Genomic DNA, 23,320 nt, shown 5'->3' with positions numbered 1-23,320 from the left:
TACCAAGGTTCAATTACACTTATATAACAATTTTAAACCCTTGTGACTCCCTTGGGTGGGTCTCTCAGATAACCTTTGTCCATTCTGTCCATAACATATCCTGCCCTGCAGATTGCACATTCCTAAGCTCCCAAGGCAGAGTTGTGGCTCTGCCTGGGCAGCTGGAACACTCACCAATTCCCTTGTGGGGATCAGGAGGGCATGAGACAAACTTCAGAACCTCAGCCCGCTTCTCTCGCAGGCCCCAGCGATAAAGGATTTCTCCATAGCACTTCTTAAAGTCATCAAATTGCTGAGTGTTGGCAGGATCCAGCAGCCTAGAGGAACAAACAGGCTTGTAATTGACTGACTCTCAGAGACTCTGGCTGCAATCCCCTTTCCAGTGATGGCTATGCAACCAGCTCACATTGCTGGAAATGCAGCAGGGCATTTCCCAAGGGCTGCTGATACATTGCTGAACACAAACTGCTCAGGCCTTGACTTGTTCTACACTCCAGGGTGCACACTCCGTGGGTGGACTGCCCTTTGGGACCCCCACCGTGGCCTCTTAGGGATGTATCCTGTAATCACAGCAGTGCTGATCTGCAGGATGAAGCCTCTTGAAGTAATCTTGAGAATGACAAGGTCTAGGGGCAGGTGTGGTACTGCACAGTACCAACAGAGACCTGGCCATGGAGTTCCAGTTGACTGAGACACAAGTAAGGCATCTCTGGATACCCCTGAGACACGTGATAACCTACCTTTTGTTTTTCTCATGCTGGTCCTTCTCCCGCTCCCGATGATCAGGATACATCAGGTTTCCATAGCGGAAGTCATCCGGAGAAGACTCACACCAGGGAGTGGAGGTCTGCTCCGTGTCTTTGTTTGCTGCAAACACCGAGAGGCTGTGAGTGCATCTCCCCCCCTCAAAACTGGAATCAGGAAGGGACATTAAAGACCACAGGTTTGCACTCCCACGTTTCAGTCTTATCTCTGTCCTACCACCCTCCGCACTCCAACAAACACTGCCCTGCCTCCAAGAACTAAGTGCCAGCCTCTACTTGCCAAGTGCTTCTACTACACTTTTGGTGACAGGACTTAATAGGGATCACCAGGCAGAGAAATCTGATGTGGAGGAATCCCTTTTGCCTTCTGTTTTAGACAAAAAGTAACCAGGCAATCAGTGCCATGGAATTTGCTTGGGAATATTTTCTCGGGCGGACCAGGATTCCTCTCCCCTAGACAGGGAGGACTCTCATCGCTGATGTTACGTAAAGGGGCCTCTGCATGCAAGATGCTGCCCTGGGGGCAGGGAGATGACTGCTAATAACTGCTATAAAAGATTATCTGCTCCCCTAACCCCCATGCTCTCTTCTTCCCCATGTCATATGTGCCTTGATATCACACTGAAAAGTTGCAGCTGTGGTGCTAACAGGGCTGATGCTGCCCCAGGCCATGAATATCACTAAGAATCTGCAGAAAGCTCTGACACCAGAGCCCCACTCTGTCACCTCTGTCACAGTGAAAAACCTCTGTGGATATTCACGGCACCAAGAACCCAGTCTTTCCAACTGCTGCATTTTTTCCAGTGAGAGAAGAAAGCCCAGCACTGCTTTTCCCCCAAACCCTGTGGAATTAGCCCAGTTGATGTCATTTTGAGGCGATTTTTGATACTCATTGAATGAAGTATCTACTGAAGTCAGAAGGTGCAAGAGCCTCGACAAAGATGCTGGAAGGCCTGTTCACTTCCAGCCATGGAGTAACACCATACTGGCCAAATCCCACAGAGCTGCTCTGGCAGAGCACATCTACAATCCCAGCCAGTACTAATTCCCTCCTTTCCCCACCACAGGAGCCATCTAAAACCTTGGCGAGAAGGACGGGACATTCCTTTATTTATTAACCATGTCTCATACCTATGCTCCAGCCTCCAGTGCCAATTCCAGGATCTGACATGCTGGAACAGGAGCCAGAGGAAGTAAAGCTGGGCTGTTGAGAGGGAAGGGAGCATAAAACATGTCATCTATGTGAGAGATGTTCAGAGATGTCCAAGACAAATGGGAAAGAAATGGTGATCGTACGTATCGGCTGTGAGAGGCCAGGTTGGAGGCACGCTGAGGAAAGGGGACACAAGAGTTGGGGCAGCCCTGGAGCCTGGACTGGGCTTCAAACACACTGCAGAGCATGGCCAGGGTCTGTACGTCGTGGAGCTGTGAGTAATGAGCCAGCCTGGGAAATGAAAAAGACAGTGTGAGACTAGGCAGAATTCAGTGGCAAACACAGTGAGACACTATGGCAGCTAATTTCAAGCATGTTGCATACATGAGTTTGGGTGTCATGACTGCCCACAGGAGATGTGCACTGAGGGACTGGGTTGGCTTTTCTGTCACACCTTTGAGGAGCCAAGTTCTCCTGAAAATGCTCATGACCCAACTGATGGGAGAAAGATGGGAGCTCTGGGAATCCTGCAGTACTTGGGCTCTGATGTAACACGGGAGCCATTAGGCTCCCAGCCACAACATCTTTTTGACAAAGCCCTCTGGGTGCAAGCATCCTGCACCTGGATCACAAGGCAAAAGGCTGCTGCAGGTTTTCTAGAAGGCTAGGAAGTTTCCAGTTTGCTCTGAAGGTTGAGAGTGATAAAGAATAAATAACCTGTGCTGTGCTCCCACTGCTGCCATGCAGAGGGAGAGAGCTTGGCCAAGCAACAATATGGAAAGCACAGCACACAAATCCTGCACTTCCAAATAGTGTGGATCAACAAATAATATCAATTACTAAATTATGTGCCCCCCTGAGCAGATTCACCACCTGGAAGACATTTGTAGCTAAAACGTGGCTTTGAGGCTGCTGAACAACTTCCCAGTAAAGCTAGGTGACAACAGGGAATCTGCAAGTGAAAAAAGGTGCTGCACCAATAGGCTCGTTTGGTGGGGAGCAGGAAACCCAAATCTCCAAGTCAGGCATTGTGGGCATGGAAAGCAGAGCTCCACCTGTGCCTGGCCTATTGCTCAATGCTGGCCAAGGAAGACCTGAGTGATAGGTGGAAGGTCAGGGGCTGCCTCCTGTATGCCAGAAACACATTTGGAGTTTCCCTTTGTGATGCATCACAGACTTGAGTTGGGAAAAAATTCATGCTGTGGCACAGCCCCAAACCTGAAATGACCCCTTACACATAGATAGTTATGGAGGGCTCTGCTTCAGCAACCATTCCCCAACCCCTCCCCAGTATTCAGACACGTACAAGGACTCCAGTAATTGACGTCCAAATGGATGTTGTGCCCAAGGTATCTCTAAATCTGGGTCAGACTTCGGTCCAAGACAGAGATCAGTGGCTACCATGGCCAGTGACCAAACCTGGCAGACAGGAAAGAAAAGCAGCAAAGCTACAATTAGGATTAACCACACTCCCAGGGCATAGGTGTACACAAATTCACACAGAGACAGACAGATAATAATGGAGTTTGTCTGCTGTTCTTTTTTTTTTTTTTTCCCCTGACAGCAGGGAACAGTTTTGGTCTCTGTGTCACAAATAATACAGAGAATAACACAAAACCAAAGCTTTCCGCATCCCACTCGCTTTGTGTTTGGATAAATGCAAAAGCAGAACAGTCTAGAGTCTATTAGTGCATTTTATATTCACAAACCTCAAAAGGGTTTAGATTTGATACAGTTCTTGGGTTCAGAGATGTCTGGTGGCAGAAAGTTTATTGGTAAATCATTATTTGCATGAGAAGTATCCTTTCATTAGTGGTATCACTGAGCACTATTCTCCTAATGGAACCTGGCACAGAGAGGACACAGTCTTTTCTACTTCAGAAGTTTAACCATTTCACACGAGATTTCTCCTTAATTTATCATCCTCTACTCTGAAAGTGATTCCATCTTGTCAGTCTCTATACCACTGATGTAGGACTGGTTTTTCTGCTGTGCCTTTAAAAATGGGACAGTTGGAATATTCCAGGGAACAGCAAAGCTCCTAGTTTAGCATGAAAAAAAGAGCAGGAAAGAAAAAAAGAGCATAGTGCTAAAAAGACAGCAGAAATCAGAGAACTGACAACATGGACAATAAAGAAAAAAACAGCCAGAAAAAGTAGTCCCAAAGCTGCTCCCTGTGAAACCAGAGAGAGCAAAGAGAAACTGAAACAAGGACTGGGCTGAGCAAGAGAGTGCACAGAAAGGAAACAGGAAAGAAGCCACTTCCCACACTGCTACAGAGCACATCAAACCTGTAACTTGCAACTCAAGCCTTCACATCTGCTGTGAGCTGCACTACAGGCTGGAGTTACACAGGGAAAACCCGGCAAGAAACAGAGTTATCTCAAAGAAATCTTGCTGAAGTTACTCCACCCAAATTCTGGTCCAATGTGGACAAACCAGACTGCAAGAGGAAGAACAGACAAAGGGGAACTAGATCTACTTTCTCTCTGCTGGTGTCACAGAACCCACCAAGAAGCAAGACAACAGCTTGAGTCAGCTTCTGCTTAGATCAGGTAAGCCTATGCATGTTGCCTGTCTAGCTCTAGGAAGAGCCAAATGCTGAGACGTGCACAGCTCCAGTGGCACTGCCAATTCCCATTTCTTTCAGGTGCTCCCATGTCCTGTCAAATATTCTGCTTGTTACAATGGAGTAACCACAGGGAAAAGTATGGGCCACAATAGCCATTTTTCTCCTATTTTTAGCTGAAGGCAAACAGCCAGCCCCATTTTGGGGCCCCTGGGCCCAGGCTCTCTTGGGAGAGGATGGCTGCAGTTAGTACCCAGTGCCAGCAGAATGCCAAACAATGGGAACAATTACATAACTACGAAAAAAATTACGGATCAAAATGCTGACAGCAGCTAGGCAACTCTGTGCACAGTTACTCCATTTGATGACTCAAAATCAGGCTGCATTCCTCACTTTGCCTACAGGAATTCCCTGAAAAATGTGTTTCACTCAGTTTGGCAAAGGGCATAGAATAATCTGTGTGCAGTCCTGGGAAGGAATCTCCCAATGCACAGAGTCAGCGAGGTGGGGACCACCTTGGCAGCCACTCCACAGGCCTGGTTCACCACCCAGAGACTCCCTGCTAGAGCTGCTGAACCCCAGTGGCCCTTTGGGTGCTGGTGACAGCATGAGCCATTGGAGGGTAGCACAGCATGCTGAGGAAGAGGTCTGGCTCCATGGCATACCTGTACGAGATCCCTCCGCCCCACAGTCAAGGCTGAGGCAGCATTCTTCTGGCAAGTCTCCTGGATGTTATTCACATTCAGTCTGAAAAGAAAGGAGGAAACTCAGCTCTGATTGGCACATTACCTACAAAGGTGGGGAGGAATGGGGAGAAGAAGGAATGTGGCTCTGGCAGCAGTGAGCAGCCCAGAACCTCCTGATCAATATGAGCCTCTTCGTATGGCCAGGTTCCCATCCCATCCTTCTCTGTTATTCAGGGATCACTGCCATCCTCCTTCCACTATTCCTTTTTGCTAATACACCACACATCAAGTCCAACTCCACACCAGCTGGGACTGATTCTAAGCAACACCATTTCCAAACTTCTGCCAGGGTATCACGAAGTCCAGAATCATTCTTGTCCCTAAAAGCTGGTGCCATTGGCTACGTGGTCCTGTTCCCCTTCAGCCCATCAGTCTGCTCTGGCTGACTCAGAAGGAGATGGGGGCACACTGGGAAGAACCAGGCTGGCTGGGGAATAACACACCCACTGTGTGAAGCCTTGACAGGCTGGCAAGGTGGGCTGAGGAAGCCCATGTGTGCTTTTCTGCCTGTCATCAGAAATCTTCTCAACACTTCAACTGCTTGAGGTTTTTACAGTACATGCAAAAGGGTCAGGCTGTTTATACAAGATGTCCCAAGAAGAAAGGTCCAACAAGTTTTCTAAAAGAATATTCTTTTTAATAACATAGAAAGAAGGGTTTTTTAACTCTTTCCTCAGAAAAGAAATCTGTTTCTTCCCTGAATGTCTATAGACTGGAAAATCCGTTCAGGACCAGCCAGTATTACCAAAGCTAAGAAAGAAAAAATTCAGGAACAGGTTTTGTAACCATGTGATTTAGAAAGTCTGGAAAAAGGAAGCCCTTTGTTAAAAAAACCCCAAACCAACAAAAACACAAAAAATGCCTGCAGAACTCCAACCTTTCCATTAACACAGAACAACTTGCAGAACAGACTTGACACGTACAACCAAGTGGCAACATATAAAATCCTTCTGAAATTAAAAAGCTTTATGAGCTATTAATAGTTTTACAAAATGAAAATGTGCACTTACTTAGATTTTTAAGCCTGTGCATTTAACACAAGATTTAAAAAAGAATTTATACTGATAATTTCTCTCTTTAGCAGGTGAAAATCTGAACCTGTAACATTTGCATTGATGATGCTGAAGCACCACTTCAAACTCTGTTGACCACACCTCATCACAAATTCCTTCCCTAACATTTTTCAAATTTATAGCAGACAGGTCCCCTATCACAGGGAGAGGGATACCAAAAAAAGCAGTGAGGCAAGAACAGAGGTAGTGAAACATTCACAGATCCATGCTGACTGATGTCAGGATTAAAGCACAGCAATGCCAAACACAGCTACTTTCATTTGGGAAAGGATGACAGCCCGCATGCACTCACATGTAGAGCTCTCCCAGCAGTTTGTGGACAGGCAGCAAGCAGGAAATATCCTGGATAATAACTTTCCCAGCAGCTTTGATGGGTCGGTTGTTGGCATCTGTCCCCTCTCGTTTGCTTTTCCACCTCCTTGATTTCTGCAGAACGAATGGCAAAGTGTTACTGGGGAAGAGGACAGTGGCTGCTTGGGACAGGGAACAAAGCACTAGGGTCAGGAATAATGCAAGCAGCACCCAAACCTGCCTTTCAGAAGGCTCTGTGTTACCCTGGAAAACATCCAGGACATGCCCAGGAGAACAAGCATCTCCATCTGTAGGAAGTGAAAAGCAGGTCAAGGCAGCGAGCTCAAGGTCAAACTCACTCAAAAAGTATTTGTGAGTTTCCCTGTGAAAGCCAATAATAGAATAAATCAGCATCGGGATGCCAATGAAACCTGGGCAAGTTTGGCAGGAGGACTGTTCAATTCTCATTCTCTGGGAACCCTTTGCAGATAGACCACTGCTGACTTCAGCCAGCGTCAGCACAGAGACATGCTGGAGGCAGCTGCTGCTTGCCCTTGGCCTCAGGACAAGCCCACAGCTCCAGATTGTCTCTAGGTCTGCCCTCTCAGGGTGAGAACAGCCCTGTTCAGCACCAGCACAGGGCTCCCACCTCCTGCTTTATCAACAGCTTCAAACAAACAACGGGCAGATGATAAAGCAGGGCCCAAGTTTTCCTAGCAAGGATCCCTAGCTACCATGCTCGCAGCTACTTACAGCTAGCTCAGGACATGAGAGGGGGGAGAAGAAAGGAGAGGAACCAACAGAAGGGAACAAAAACAAGAAGCCAAGATTCCCAAACACTCCCTGTAACAGGCACAGAGACCAAGCTGCATAAAGCTACCTTGGCTGTGTGAAACACTGTAGAGTATTTGTCTGGTATTCTGACCTCTTCCAGCTCCTTGCTCTAGGAGAGTGAGGAGGAGGGACGAGAGGGTGTGTGGCAGCACGACAGGCAGAAGGCACTGGAGCTCTACTGAAGGAAGCACTGGCTGCTATGCAGGGCTCCAATGCTTTGCAATGCTGCTCTCCTATGGCGTGTTCTGTCAGTGCCACACAGAGCTCACAGACCCGCAGGGAAGCTCCTGGTCATGCTGAGTTAGGGAGGCTCTCCTGGGGCACTTGTGCTGGGGCTTCCCACACATCTCATCAAAGCAGAACAGCCTCTCTCTCAAGGGGCCAGCAAGGCACCACTGTGCTGATGGCTATGCAAGGCAGACACAGCTCACACAGGCTCACACTGGTGATCCTAAAGAGCAAACTGGGATACAGGAAAGGCAGGACTTGGATCTACAAGCAGGGTCACCTTTACTGAGGGTGTGAGGCCAGCTCTGGGATGGCTGAGTGCCAAATGGCTCTTTGACCATGACCATGCAGTCCTGGGAGAACCTGTGCGGGCTTATCAGACACAAAATGTCCTTGAAAAACTACTCATGACCTTAAGAAATGCCACTGCCTGCCTGGCCCAAGTTTAGGCCAATGTGCTGAGGATGTTGCCATGCTGAGCCTACTACTAACACATGCCACAAGAAGCAAAAAGGATGAGCTCCTAAAGCTTCTCTGAACAGCTGAGGATCAGAGGCTCCAGCTTGACAGTGAAGAAGGCATTTCAGCCTTAAAGGAGGTGAAGGTAGGTTTTTCTAGGGATGTCCATGTTACACAGCATCACCATTTCCCTGATCTTCCACTCCTCCCCTGAAGAGGGAGGAGCAGAGCTTGCATAGTGCCCAACATTCAGAGGACTGAAACACTGGTAGAAACAGGGCTGTCAGCATCCAGTGCTCTGGAAAAGCTGACTGACTGGTTCTCTGCCACATTTATTCAAATCCTAATTCATCCAAGAGGAATCTGCCTGCAGTACTTATCTGTCCCCTGAAGCTGAAAAGCACTGTGCAGTGGAAGGTGGCTAGAATGGGGTCAGGTGGGAGACCCACCTCTCTTGAGACCATCAGTTGCTAATCAAGGCACAGTCTGGATCAACTTTGCCTCTCTCAACGTTGGGCAGGCTAATCCTGTTTTGATAACACCTAGAAGTTTAGCTGCCCTTCCCATGCTGAAGGATGTGGGCTGTGTTACAACAAGGTTCCCAAATAACAGTGGCATCTGTACCTCATTCCTTCTCAGGGCAGCAAATGCTGTCTCCCAGGTGCAGCCAGGAGCTGCTGATGCTACCAAAATCAGTGTATGAGTGAAGTTTGGGAGCCCCAGCACAATGATATGCCAGGAGAAAGAAGCTCAGGCACTGGAGGAAGGGCTACCAGGGCTTCTCACAGCAGAAGCTGTTATTTGTGCTGTGTCTGAGCAGGTGTTTGAGCCCAGGCTTGCAGACACAGAACCACATTCTGCAGGGCTATCAGCAAGAGCTTTTAGAGCCTGGCAGGTAATTTGGAGAGCAACTTGCCACCTCCTGACCATCTGTAAGCCAGCTGCCCCCAGGACTCACAGTTGATGGAGAGCTCCCTCTGCCCAGTAATTGGGAACAGATTCAACCTGCTCCTGCCCCCTGCAAGAGCAGACTGAAGAAGCCTCCCAACAGGCATTTCAAGACTAGAAACACGAACAACACATACCATTTTCCACAGGCAATTGGATTTTTGGTTCTTTTTTGGAGGAGAATGACAACAAATGAAGATGAGAATGAAAAAGAGCTCTCATGAATGGTTTCCACTGCTTGCTTTTAGCATATCACCAGACAAATGGAAACACTAAATGTATCAGAACCCCCTGAAAACCTGGACTCAAACTAAAATTGTCCTGTTTCCTTCGTTTTAACTCTGCTTATTTACTGGCAAAAAAGAAATCCTAATTCTTTACTGGTACAGCTCCACGAGTGGAGTTAGTTGATAGCCACAGGCCCTGCCTGTACTACACTTCCATGCCCACCACCTCCAGCCCCTACAGCTGTGACAGAAAAAAAATCATAAAGCTACATGTAGAGTCACCATTAAAAAAGGTTTTTTTGCAATTCAAATTTACTTCAGTTACAGAAGGTAAGAGTTAGAAAAAACCCACAATCAGAAGTATGGGAACTGTCAGGGATGGGGTAAAGTTCACCATCATTGACAGCAGAAGTTCTACTTTGAATCCAATAATTGCTGGTGTTAATTACAGGAGTAGCTCTCCACCAGGCGGTATCTGAGCGCTTTTAACAGGGATTACCAGAGACAAAGAAAGCTTTAGGTTGGGTTTGTCTTGCCAAGGTCCACCTCCCTCCCATTCCACCTCTTTCCTCAGGAGGAGCTCCCACTATGGTGTAATCAGAAGTGTCACCAAGGCTCAGGGGCATTAGGGTAGAGCAGAAAACACATCTCTTCCTAGGGGCTGAAGCACAGGTCAGGATGGGGAGCAGGGAACATAACAGTTGGAGCTGAAGCAGAAATCAACATGCACCAAGCTAGCTGCTGGCAGCTGAAGGACAAAGGCACAGGTCTTCTGCACTGCCCACGACATTTCTAGCTCTTTCTGAAGCCTAGAATCCATGCCAAGGAGAACTGCACGTACCCAGCTGCTCCTTAGTTTAACGAGAGGAAGATACGAAAGGAAATAGCTACAGTGATAAGTAAATTAAGACTCATCAGTTCCTCAGAGCACGAGAAGTAAAGAAACCAGAGCTTTTATGGCAATCACGGGGTTGGAGGTGACAGCAGGGAACAGCACTGAATAATGACTAAAAAAGCCAGCCTGCACCTGCACTACTATACCCAAGGGTGTAATTTGCTGCAATCTGAGGTGATAACGATGGCAGTAAATGGGTTACATGTAGAAACAGATAGCCCAAGAATAAGCCACCAACTGCTTTGTAGCAACCACCATCATCACTGCATACTCAGCAGCAGGAGTTGCAAAATGCTGCCCGCTTGGAAAGGATGCTGAACACTTGGGTGTGTGTGCCTTTGGATCCTGCTGAGGCAGGCAGTGCTTTAAGTAGGATCCTGAAATGTAAAGTGCCTGTTTCACATCAGCATATGCAAAATTTCAGGGTTTGTGGTATAAACTGGCGTTAGTAAGACAAAGGTAAAGGTTGTGAACAGAAGAGAACAGACGAAATGCCAAGAGATTAAGCTGCAATAAGACATGTACAAAATAGTTAAACCTGCTCAAGTCGGGTTCAAGCTGCTTCTCATTAATTAAAAAAAAAAAAGTAAAAAATGGCTTCCTCCCTGTAGAATGCTATGCTCCTTTATTCTGAATAACTGCCTACAGATTAACTCCCCCGTGTGGCTCATACAGCACTGCCTGGATTTTCTTTTCAAAATAATCAACATTTACTATTTCCAGCATCTCCCACAGTATCAGGCACCTGCCACAAAGGCACTAAAAAACCCAAGGCCCTTTTGAATCCAGTGCCCCATAGCAGGAATATTTCTTTATAGCTTCCATCAATCAATAGCTGACACCTGCCCTGAAGCAAGGGCACATCAGAAGAGGAGGCTAGAAAGAAAGAGGAATTATTGCTTCTTGTAAACTTGCTAAACTCTTGCTTCCCCAAACACCTTGAGCAATGCTGAGCTCTTCTTCCAGAAGGAAGGCACGTGATTTGCACTAATAACCTATACCTCTCCTTGCCTGTGTCTTTACCTTAGGCACTGCTGCCCCCTTTAGAGTCACTTTAGCCTCTTCCAAAAGTTATCCACAAATACAATCAAACCTTCAAGGGTTGGACTAACCCCTGTATCCCTTTTAAATATATGTTACAGAAATTATAACTTTATCACATCACTACTTGCTCTTCCTTCCAGGACAGTGGTAAGGGAATTAAACTGTGGCCTTTGTACTCTGCAATTTACCACAAGCTGGCAAGTTCATTGCTTGATTTTCTTTCTTTCAGTCTGCTCCTGATTCAAGACAGAATTTAATTTCTTGCCTCTGCTGCTCACAAGGCTCTTTGCAAAAAGCCTTGATGGAGTCAATTAAATTACTTCTGGTTTCTTTCACCTATTATTTGCTAGTACAGTCTTAGAACTGTTGCAATTAGGAAAATTTGATCCTATTATACCAAGTTAAATTAGGTGTTACAGGATTCTATTTTATTCCCTGCTGTCTTATGAAGAGATAGCATGACGGACAGCAGCTGTGAAATAATAGTTGTTCATGCAGACATTAAGACAAAAAGACTTAGAGATCATCTTTAAATTCAAATGGAGTTTTCTGAGCTTTGTCTATGCTTGGAAGATGAGTGATGAAATAGTAATTGCCCACATATACAGCACAGCTTGAGCAATCCTCATATCATCAAGATGTTAATGAATGATGTTGGAGCTTGAGGGACACGTGGACCTGACTATTAGAAAACCACTGTCAAAGCAGACTTGGTAGGGCAGGTGCCAGGAGGAGGGAGTACCTGCCAGGGTGGCTGAAGTGCAACCACTCTAAATGAATGCAGGGTGGTACAATTCCAAAGGTTGAGAGAAGATCACAAGTCAAGAAGAAACTGTATTTTTTGATCCAGGAAATAAGACTGTGTGATGGATTGCACTGAGAAGTGGCAGTTCATTTTAATGAGTTGACAGATTGTTGTCAGAAACTCAACCAGTTTGCTTCTTCCACAGCTCTTAAGTGATCTTCCCTTCCTCTCCAGCAAGGCTTCGTCTTCAGAAATTAGGTACTCTAATGTCAGTCTCATCAGTTGTTTGATGATGTATAATAATCACTCAGCTCCTCTACAGTGCACTCTGTATTTTAGAGGTTGATCTTTTCCTACACTTCAAATTACCCCTTGCCATCCTTTCCTGACCACAAGGCCAGGTGAAACAGGCATCCTGTAGGTCAGTAATTGCACCCTGCAAACTACTGTCTGCTGCTGCCCACTGACACGTGCATCTGCTCTTGTGAAGCCCTAGGCCCTGCGTGGAGTGCGAGTCCCCCAGCTCTGTGCAGGTTACTCAAAGGCAGGCAGGTGGCATTTTATTCTTGGGCCCTTGGGCAGAAGACAGGGTCATATCAAGGACAGTATTAGCACAGCACACAGTACCGGGAAGTCGTTAATTGCTTGTATGGACCAACGTCGCCGGGCAGAGCGAGGAGACATCTGTACACGAAAACATTATACCCAGGAAAAGGGAAGAAAGACACCAAGAAAATTAAAGACAAAGGTAAATAAGCTGAAAGGAAAAGTGCCCTGAACCAGCAGAGTAAAAGATACTGTTCCCAATGGTTCTGGTACACAGCAAACCACGATCCCCATTTTCATCCTTGCACAATTGTACCACACAGCATTACCTGTGGCTCTGGCAGAGCAAGGGCTGCTATGTCTGTGCCCAACACCAGCCTCTATGGAAGACTTTGGCAAAAATAAATCTAAATAAAGTCTTCCACATGGAATTGTATTACTGTAAGAAGCACTGAACTGCTTTGTGTGACCTTGTTCGTACCATGAATTGAGCAGAGGACAATACCCAAGTGCCCCACATGCCTGAACTCCAAAGTTCTACTCCTCTTGCCTGAAGAGAAAGGCAGCTAAGTGTAAACTGCATCATTTTTAACACAGCTGTCCAGTGCCATGGCATAGATATCTGCAGGAAGCTAAATAGACACTCCTGCTTACTCAGATTCCCCTTAACATCCAGCATCCTCCAGAACTTCATTAATTGGAATCTGCTGTAACTGTTCACTTTCATTTAATACAATAAAAACCATATGTCAGGATATTAGAAGGGATGTAGAGACACTGCAACTTGGCAAGGCTATGTGGGTTTTGTCATAATGGGTTGACAAAGTCATTCAGATTGAGTAAGCAATCAAATTCACTGATTGACTATGCCAAATAGCTCCAAAGCTGACTTTCATTAGGAACTTAAAGAATTTCAGTAGGTACTCAACACAGTATTACAGCAACAACAAATGGAATCATTCAAAGCACATTACTGTGCACTCACTTGAAAAAAAGTTTTGTGTACAGAGCTGTAAGAGTCAACACAATAAAAAGGGATATTTGGGTCAGGTACAAGTATTTTGCATTTGTTTCCTGTTGATGATAGACAGTCAGGACCATCAACCATGCCTTCAGCCTCTACATCCCCTTGCATCTCACTGCTGGGAGAGGCCAGGAAGCCAAGGCTGGCTGCAGGGCCCCATGGAAAGAGAGAGGAGAAGGCTGCAGCCATGTCCCATAGGTTCCTCCAGCAGGCATCACAGAGAAGGAGAAAAGGGTTAGTTAAAGGAAATTCAGTAAAGTGGAAAAGCAGCAAAACCAAGCTCAGTCTCCCCACCAGTTCCCTGATGGGAAGCATAAGGACACCACTGTCACCATCCCTAGCTACAGCAAGGCTGAGCTGTCCCCAGGTCCCCACTGACACAACCCCCTACTGCAGGGGGAAAAGAACTCCATGGCACCTCCTTTAAGAGACAGGTTCAAAACACTGATGGTATTGCCACGGTTACAGATAAAGCTCCTCCCTTCTGCTGACTACTGCTCTTCAGTGGGGCTTTTTTGAGGCGTGGAAAAGAGGGAGGAAGAAAGGAGGACTGTGCATGTGTGAATAAAAAGTGAGAAAGAGATATATATATGTGTGTGTGTGTATATATGTATGTATATATATATATATACGTATTTAAATGAGCACAGAAAGACTCAGTGCCAGATTCAGTTTCATTTTGGCTTATTAAGGAGCTCTCTACTGGAATCAGCAGCTCCTCTGCTTTTATGGGAACATGACATCTTTCCTGTCTAGCAATGGGCAAATTCCATTTGTTTGCTAATGGTAGTGGATGCCAGTTGCTGCTACACTGGATTTAAATGCTTGGTAATGGATGATAAATTTATATTGAATTTGCTGGGGATTAAGTTGTCTGATATCACAGACTGATGCACAAAATTTCAATTTTTATTTAATGCAAACATAAGTTCCAAGCTTCAGAGCAAAGAGTTAACTAAACTCAGAGTCTGGACTTTTTAAAACCATCATAATGAAATAACAAAAATACGTAGCATTGATCTAACAGAGGCCATGATATCAACTCCTGAAGAATCAGAAAACCTCTGCTGTAGGGAGATACAGGCTTTTGGGGGTTTTTTTTAATACTATTTCATCTGCAAGAACATTTGAACCAGCTCCCTGCTAAGATTCTTATATTTATTCCAGCATGCGAGGAGATAGCTCGGCAGGGGAAGGGAACACAGGAATTTCCCTTGGCTTTCAGCAGACACGGCTGCACACATGCTTTGTTCTCTTGAATCCTTTTACCCTATGACAAAAATCTTGTTGCCATCAATACAAGGGCTGGGGAGACAGGTCACATGAAATTGCACCAAGCTGGTTTCCACATGTTATTTTTAGCCTTGTCTGTCATCTTAGAGAGGCTGTGTGTCGGAGACAAGCCTGCTGCAGAGGACAGAGGTAGCTCTTTAAATAAACTCTCCTACAAAGATTAGGACAGGCTGTAATTCTTGTACCAGGCAGCACCATTTTCTCTTTGTGTGGGGAAAAAAAAACAGGATGGGGACTCAAGAGTCTTCTGGGGTCTGTATGGAAGCAGAACTTGCACTGGGGACAGGGCCTCTCCCCACAGCTGGGAGGTGTAATGATATCATGCAAGCAGGACATGGTCCCAGAGACAGGGCTGGCTGTCATGCCCAGTACCACCAGAAAAACAAGATTTCTCTCAGTGCCCAGGAAGGATGGGTGTTCAAGGCTTTGACTTCTGCTTCTGGGACACAAGTTCCCAAACTCTTCTGCCAGCAGAGTGCAGACAGCTTTTGGTTTTGCCTGAGCTACCTGGAAGCTCTTCACTGATTTAACAGATTCATGTTCTCTGCATGGACAGTGAACTATTCAAATGCCCCAAATTCTGAGGCTCCCAGTGAAAGCCCACTGCATTTTTGCAAGCCACTTCACCACCTGCTGAAGCACAGTTTGTTTCAAACAATCTGCTCAGCCTATTGCTCCCACGGCATTTGCTCCAGGCACGCCAGGCCCTCACAGCTGCTTTACAACTACCCTGTGACCACCCTACAATTACAACAGGTCTTCCTCACCCATCATGTCCTAGAAGGAAACAACCCCACTCTTCTCCAAAGCCTTGTAAACAGGAACAGCAAAACCTGCACCTAAACCAGAATTATGTGGACTGGAAGATCTTCAGAAAATCATGTAGAAATTATTTTTGTTTAAAAAAGAAAAAGGTTCAAAGGGGCACATATCCCTGAAAGAGATACCTGAAATAGAAATAACCAGCCATATCCAATAGTCCAGGAGAGGCTGGCAGTAAGCTGCAGTCACAACCCTTTGCAGTTATATACATCAGGGAATTCCCAGAACAGCAAGAGCTGCCTACATGTACTTATCAGAAGAATACAACTCTTAAAGGGTGAGATTTTAACCCTACATAATGCAAAGAGAGACAGTGTAATGCACTGAAGGGAACTGTGATGGTCAGCATAGAGAAACATCAAAATAAGTAGGTCAAATGCTAGAGACGATTGATAAAGAAGTTACTAATAGGAGAAAAATCCATTTGACAGAACTGCCTACAAAAAGATGTCTTTTGGAGAGGAATATAAAGCTTCTGTTACTATCAATACTAAATGAAAGGAAAACAGATCATCAAAGCTGAAGTGTCAGGAGCAGTGTTTTGGTCTGGTACTTACCCTTTCTTTGTAGTAGAAGGAGCTAATGGAGACCTGCTCCTTCTCACTGCGTGTTGGGCTCCCACTGTACAGACGCAGGTTGCCCGGAGTCTCCGTGCGGATCTTCATTGGAGTAATGAGGCCACTGTGGTATGCTGACAGAGCTGACAGAGACCTGGGAAAAAGGGAATACACTTTCAGGGGCTTTTCTCACCAAAACATCCTGCAGGCTCACACTCACATCTCCACTAACCCAGGCTGCCAGCAATGGCACCACTGTCTCTGCTGTAAGGTGTAAGGGCCCAGGCTCTCTGTGCTGAGGGCACAGCTAACACTAGAGGGGAGTAGCTCCAATGTAAGACCTGGTATTTTCCTGCTTTCCTGCCCATGACATGAGCACACCTCAAACTCCACACGGGGCACTCACCTGGGTGTGGGCTCCATCGGGGACACTGCACGGTGCATGGTCATGGGTCTTGTGAAATATACCAGGTACCCTGAAGAGACAGGACATGGCATAAAGATCATGAAACAAGGAATAGATTACTCAGGGGTGGTTCAACTTAAATGACCAGGTTTTCCCGTGTATCACAGGCAATGGGCTGGATTCTCACCCACTATCCTTAGTGATTATAAACTAAAAGCAGACAACTACATTCTCTCAACCCGACTCCCTGCAAACCCACTACAAAGCACGGGGTTTTTGAGCTCTTTCTCTCAAAAGCACAATTTCAAGTAGCTTATAGCTGTTACAGAAAAGACAGGAAAAGAAAATGAGCAAATGCATGCTCATGTTTTTACTCTCCACCAAAACTGGCAAAGCACTGTTACTCCAGAAGTGAGGTGATGTTTGGCAATGCAGAGAAACCACTGCACTTTGTACAACTCTCTTCTTCAACAGGACAGCCCCAGTCATTGGAAGCCAACTCCAAAGCATTCTCTCACAAGCCTTATGCATTAGTTAGCCTCTCAAGTGTCTTCAGCCACCTACTCTTGAAAGAATTTCAGGACTTAGCAGGTTTCACTGAGCCTATTCAATGCAATATTATTCTGTTTTACTTTTCCTTAGGAATTCGGTGAGGCCTGCCTGAAAGCAGCTTTCAAAACATGCTCACACTGGGATGCAGGTCCAGAAAAGGCAAGTGTGCATCTGAAACAGCTTAGTGAAACTTAGTAGCTTTTCCTCAGATCTTAACATGGTTTTTAATGATCTTTACCCTCCATGTGCTCTCTGGAAACTGGATGTGATTGTACCCCATCTCTTATTTAGGAGAAGTTTCTTAATAACCTTGGGAAAGCTATTTTGGACAAGTGAAAGAGTGTAGAATGAGAAAAGAGTTGTTAGCAATATGAATATGGTTTCAGCAAGGGATAAGTTCAACCCCAAATCACAGGAATTTTGTGAAGACTGAGTGCCAGAATACACCCAGTAATGTGACGCTGGTAGGAGAGAACTCGGCAAGGAAAACAGCTACTCCCAGTGTTCTATAAAAATAGATCTGTCAATGCCTCTGGCATGCCACAAGCCAAAGGTTATTCTTCAGCTAGCCCTGCATTTCCAAATCCTAAAGCCCCGCATGCAGCCCCAACTGCAAACAGTTGCTAACTAGTCTCATCTCTAAATTTACCACAATATCACTATTTTAATACTATTCCTTACTCCTTGCATGGCAGTGACCAAAGCCTCGTCTTGTTCAGAGGCAAATGTTTCCCAAGACATCTAAAAGGTACCTGTTTTAATATACCAGTGACAAGGCTGACCTGCACCACAGAACCTGGCTCCAGAGGTCCGTGGGAATGGGATGTTAGAGTCCTGGTAGGAGCCATAGGCATTGGAGACCCGGGCGAACGTGGGCAAGGGAGGTGTTACAGAGTTGGACAAAGCGTAGGGATTGCTGGACGTGCTGTCCTCTTGGTTCTGAAACAGAAGTTACCCAAGGTCACAATCCTGCTGCCACAGGAGAGAAATCCAGCCAGAGCATTGGATACAGCAGTGCCAAGCAGCCTCACAGGAGGTGCCTATCCTTTGAGCCAGAACAGACCAAGCTCAGAGCAGAGTTAGTGCTTCAACTGGAAAGGCACTTGCAGGAGCATTTGCCTTTGAGGAAAAAGCTCCTCTGAGTCCTTATCCAGAGACTTCTCTCCCACCATAACTATGTTGAAATGCAGAGCTTAACTTGGGGAGGAACAGGAGGAAACTACACAGAAAATCTGACCTTCATACTCTGGATATGACTCTCAATACAGCAAGTTGAGCTGAACACGATACCTCAATGATGCACAAAATCTCATTGAGTAGGAATACCACACAACTGTGGGGTGTCAAATGCAGGTTGGGAGTCTTCAAGTGAGAAAGGCAGGTGGTGTGAATTACTGGGGGACCTCAGCACTATTCACAGGAATCCACATTTATTTGGATAAAGAATACTGCAACTTTGGTCTAAAGGAATTATTTGAAAGCAGTGGTGCCTTGAGTCATCAGACTTCCATACAGAGAAAGTTCCCACTCTTACAATATTACTGCTGAAACCAAGCAGAGTTAAACCTTCACATGTAAAAAAAACCCCAGCCCTTTATTTGTGATGAATAAACAAAACCTCTCAGAAAAGAAACCTGAGGAGACTCTCCAATCTTCTCCTGAATGCTAAAAACACCCACTCCAGTACACTTCACCCACACAAAGACCTAATACATGACACTGGGATGCTGAGTAGGTATCACAGATCTCTCAGCTAAGAGCAGAGTGTGACTTGGATTTATCTGCAGTATCATCCCTACAAAACCTCAGCACAAGGCTGCAGAAAAAAACCCCAGATTTTCACAGTTTGGGTTTTTTTAGGGAAGAAAACAAAAACCCTAGAATAGGACTAGCGGGATCTTTGACTAAAACTGAGGAGGTAAAGACATCTGCCACTGCCTTTCAGACAAGAATGAATCCATCAACAACCTGAGGCCTCTTATCTTCTCTCACAGATGATGCCATGCCCTGGCAATGAAATATATTCTGAGCTGGGAAGCTACCACGCACCACTAAGATTCTCCAATCTCCAGTCACTCCTGGTAACCTGGATATCAGAGTTCCTCAAAACAGCAAACCTTCAGGGCCTCATTTGTGGAAAACAAAATACATCTAATCATCCAGCCAGCTCTCTTCAACATCAACCAGAAGTGCTCACACAAATGTAATGGCCAGTCACAGGGATCTATTTACACATCTAACGAGGCCAGACTCTCACTGCAGAGTCAGAAGTGTGGGACATGGGAAAAGACAACAAACTAGGGCAGAGAGCCCACACAATTCTCCATACCACGACAGACTCCAGCCAGGAGACCAGCTGACGCAGGCAAGGCTCCAGGCAGCTCTGGTTCCGCTTCACTTTCTGCAGGGAAGTGTCTTTCAGTATCTGGAATACATACAAGATACAACTTTATTCATGGTTACCTCCATGTTTTGTCCACATCCTTTTTATCTGCTGAGCAGCTTAAATGCCAGGACCTGAAGAGGTCACAGACATCCCCTAACATCCACTGGGGCCACGGCTGTGCTGTCTGCTCTGAGGAATGGCTGTGTGCTTTGATCAGAGCACTGAGGTTCACCTAGCAGCACATTGAGCCAGGATTTAGGCTTCAATATTACTGCAGCCCATATGTTTCATACCAGTTTGTGGCAAACTGGATCAGGTTTTTTTCAGGAAGAAACCCAAACTGATCCATCAATGTGTTGCTGGGGAAGGGATTTCATTAGCAATAGGATTTGCTACACCAGATGATCAAACACCTGGTCCAAATTAGCAGGGCCTGCGTAAAAAAAAATCCCCCTCATTTTTAAAGCAGCTTGTGTAGTAGAGCAGGAAATAACATCCCAGCTCAAAAATAGTATCATTCTGCAGCTGGATGCTTAGCTGGTCATTTTGTCTATTATTGGGTTGAGGGCAACTGCATGAGGAGAAGGATGTTAGGGATCCTCAGGCAATACACATCACACTGGAACACAACAGCAATGAAGAAGCAGTGGAAAAAGGCAAATACTGGGCTGCAGCCATCAACAAAAACCTCATCCTATGGGCTTCACAATTTATCAGTTCAAAATGACCTGTGGTATGTCTTCAGCAAGGTCTTATGTTTGGTTATGTCTTGAAAATCCAGATGTTAAGCATCCATCATTTGTACATTTATAAAGACACTCTATACTCCTCACACACCTTCAGCAGCTTTGCCTTCATGGAAGCTGTGATGGAGGTTGGGTTGATGAACTGGAAGGACGGTGCAGCATTATTGGGATACTGGACAGGGAACATCACCAGCATCCTGACCCTGTGGTTGCCACAGTGCACCGACACCGTACAGCTGCGACTCACCGCATCCATCTGTGAAGAAAAGCAATTGCTCTCTTGTTAGATCACCCACGACTTTTACACTTACAGTGGCTTAAATTCATGCTGAGGGAATGGTTCTTCTGCACATAAGACGAAGTCATGCTGTTCTCAAGGGCAGGGAACACAGTGACAGCAAAATCCCCCAGGCAGATGGGGACAGGCTCAGCTTGCACCAGCACTGACATTCCAGCATCCCAGCATTTGGAGACCATGGCCAGTCCAGGTAGCACCAAGAAAGGGGCTCTGCTCCCAACAGCCACTGCACCCCAACCCACTTCACCTGGCCAAGGAGAACTCCAGGCCCAGTGCAGCAGTAACAGGCACCTTCTAAGATCCTGCACCACTGTGTTAGAGAACTACATCAGGATCATGCCATGAGCTGTGAAACCACAGGGGTCGGGAAAGGAGACAGGCAGTGCCTCGAGCCTCCCAGCCCAGTTCAGTGCTGTGCCTCTAGCCAGCTTCCACGCACAGAGGAGAGTTTGGAGTTTGAGGGAGAGGGCAAAACCGAGGGACAAAGTTCAGGATAGGGAGGGCTCAGCAGACGAGATTCAGAACAAGCTGAAATGAGATCAACTGCATGGGACAAGTCACCTTCCACTCTGCAGTCTAGACAGAGAAGAAAACACCATCCAGCCTTCTAAAGATCAGACAGTGTACTTACTGTACTAAAACATTTCTCTCACACCAGTGTCTGGGATTATCCTCTTTCTTTGCCCCTGGTCAGGAGGATCTTGATAGCTCAACATAAAACTTGTTTACAGACAGCAGTCACTGCAGCAAAGAAGGTTCCCCTCTAAAGCTCCAATAAGCCAGCCTGCCCACATCCCCTCCTAACAAGCCAGCAAAAGGAAACTCTGTACCTCCACATTAACATTTCGGATCTGCACATTGATCAGTGAAAACTCCTGCTGCAGTGTTTGAGGCAGCCCCAGTTGGTCCGTTTTCTTTCCCACCAGGGGGTCATTCAGGAAATCTTCTTTTAAGGCTGACAGGAAAGATGGAAAACAAGTTGAGACAAGCTATAATAGGCAGAGTTTTTCACATTATGTCATGAGGCAGCCAAGACAGCAGGTTTTCCTCTGCTCTTCTGACACATGGAGGTATGAGTTTTACCTGGCAAAGACCTGTGAGCTGGAGGGTCTCAGCTGTTGTTTGGAGGTAAGTTTCTGACCCCTCTCTTCAAAAAGCCAAAGCTGTCTGCACACAGGGTTCAGGAAGGTTACAGAACCTGCCTGTACTCTGTACAGTCCTAAATAGTCCTTCTCTTCTCATGTGAGACCCTTTTCCCTCCCTACACAGTGCTTCCAGAGCCACGACCGACTGAACTGGAGTGTGTCAGTTCAGCAGGAAAGAACTGCAGCCCTAGCAGTCTCCAGGAGGAGCTCTGGTCTTTGGGACTAACACCCCACCACTCCTGACTTTCAGGGAAAGCTTCCAAAGCATAACAATGCTTTGCGAGAGAGCAGGGAGTATTTCTGGTCCTAATAAAAGCTTAATTCATTTGCAGCAGCCATTTGCATTTAATGTTGCAAAGCACTCTAGTGCTTTAACAGCCGTTAAAGACTCATCAAAATACTGGGTCTAACTCTCCAGTTCCAGCAGTTTTTAGGAGGACAACAACCCCTGAAGGCCAGAACACATTTAAACAGACAGGCAAGCGCTGCAGGACACAAAGAATTACAGTTAAGATAACAAACTTCACTGAGTTTCAGAAGAATTGGTCTCTGCCTGTGGTTGTGCCAGGCTTTTGCCTCGTTTCTTGCTGTGTACCTCCATAAGGGTGTTTTGCTGTGGCACCATTTCTTAAGAAGGCCAAATATATTTTTTGACGGTGGTTCCAAGGACAGAAAGAAAGTTATGATTTTTCAGCAGTCATTCTCACACTTGCAATATCACGTTGCATAGACAGTCCCCAGCAAAAAACAAACAAATGAAAATAAATGCAAGAAGTTGACCTTTTACAGGCATTCGCTTAGTAGTTACTGACTTTGCTGCAGGGACAAATATCTGGTATTACCACTACCCAATGGGTTGCTGGATTTGGATAGGTAGGATGCTTAGCCAATCATTCTTGTTTGCAATTCAATTACAGTGCTTAGATACATTCCAGAAAAGGGAGCTGAAAAGGAGATTAAAGGAAGATCAGTGGCTCTCAGGAAAGATAATTATTTCTAGCTCAAGATACCACATAGCTTACTGAAAAGCCATCTCTGAGGTTCCCAGTATGGGCAGTACCCTCCCTTTGTCTTCTCCTCCCATTCCCTTCCAATTAGTTTTTAATCCTCCAAAGCCATGCATTGGAACAGATTCCTAAAGCTCCTCTATAAGCAGCAGTGAGAGCTGTGCAGTGAAGGCACAGCCGGGGCTCTCTCATTCACCTGCAGCACGCTGATCTCTTCAAAAGATCCCCCAAAGAGCTTTACTAATAGAACATGGAAGCTTTGTCTGCAGCTGAAATGCAGCCACACCCAGAGTGAAACATCAGGAGTCCACAATAGCTTTTTGGCTGGAAAGAATTGAAATTCCTACCTAGGGATTTGCTTGTGCATTAATCCTGCAGTCATGTTATTTGCAGCAAAATCTACCCTGCTACAGAAAAGCCATATTCATTCCCTTTGGCCACGAGGAAAACCATAACAGTCTGAACCAAAGAAGAAACTGCATGGAAACCAGACCTACACAGAAACCACATGGGATGTCTGGATGTGCCTCATTAGGGACAGTGGAAGAGTTAACTCTCTCCT

General features: G+C 46.0%; 1 protein-coding gene across 3 annotated transcripts in view; it reads right to left on the bottom strand.

Annotated features, from left to right (window-relative positions):
- The window catches only part of WDR59 (WD repeat domain 59), a 48,690-nt gene that overhangs the window by 3,402 nt on the left and 21,968 nt on the right, over positions 1 to 23,320 (bottom strand). For 2 of the 3 annotated variants that reach the window (XM_088171921.1, XM_088171922.1), the window contains exons 13-26: positions 21,437 to 21,561; positions 20,400 to 20,564; positions 19,506 to 19,601; positions 17,959 to 18,115; positions 16,625 to 16,694; positions 16,219 to 16,372; positions 12,604 to 12,660; positions 6,598 to 6,731; positions 5,152 to 5,233; positions 3,224 to 3,336; positions 2,061 to 2,208; positions 1,896 to 1,968; positions 741 to 867; positions 175 to 317 (exon numbers count right to left, since the gene is read on the bottom strand). In XM_088171921.1, the coding sequence (XP_088028047.1) occupies positions 175 to 317; positions 741 to 867; positions 1,896 to 1,968; positions 2,061 to 2,208; positions 3,224 to 3,336; positions 5,152 to 5,233; positions 6,598 to 6,731; positions 12,604 to 12,660; positions 16,219 to 16,372; positions 16,625 to 16,694; positions 17,959 to 18,115; positions 19,506 to 19,601; positions 20,400 to 20,564; positions 21,437 to 21,561 (1,644 nt within the window). The remainder of the gene's footprint in view (positions 1 to 174; positions 318 to 740; positions 868 to 1,895; positions 1,969 to 2,060; positions 2,209 to 3,223; positions 3,337 to 5,151; positions 5,234 to 6,597; positions 6,732 to 12,603; positions 12,661 to 16,218; positions 16,373 to 16,624; positions 16,695 to 17,958; positions 18,116 to 19,505; positions 19,602 to 20,399; positions 20,565 to 21,436; positions 21,562 to 23,320) is intronic. The other variant, XM_014880808.2, reaches the window with a different exon arrangement.

Source organism: Sturnus vulgaris, chromosome 12 (genome assembly GCF_052056855.1).
Source record: "Sturnus vulgaris isolate bStuVul1 chromosome 12, bStuVul1.hap1, whole genome shotgun sequence".
Lineage (NCBI taxonomy): Eukaryota > Metazoa > Chordata > Aves > Passeriformes > Sturnidae > Sturnus > Sturnus vulgaris.
Note: the sequence above shows the minus strand (reverse complement) of the source record. Positions and strands in the feature narration are given on the sequence as shown.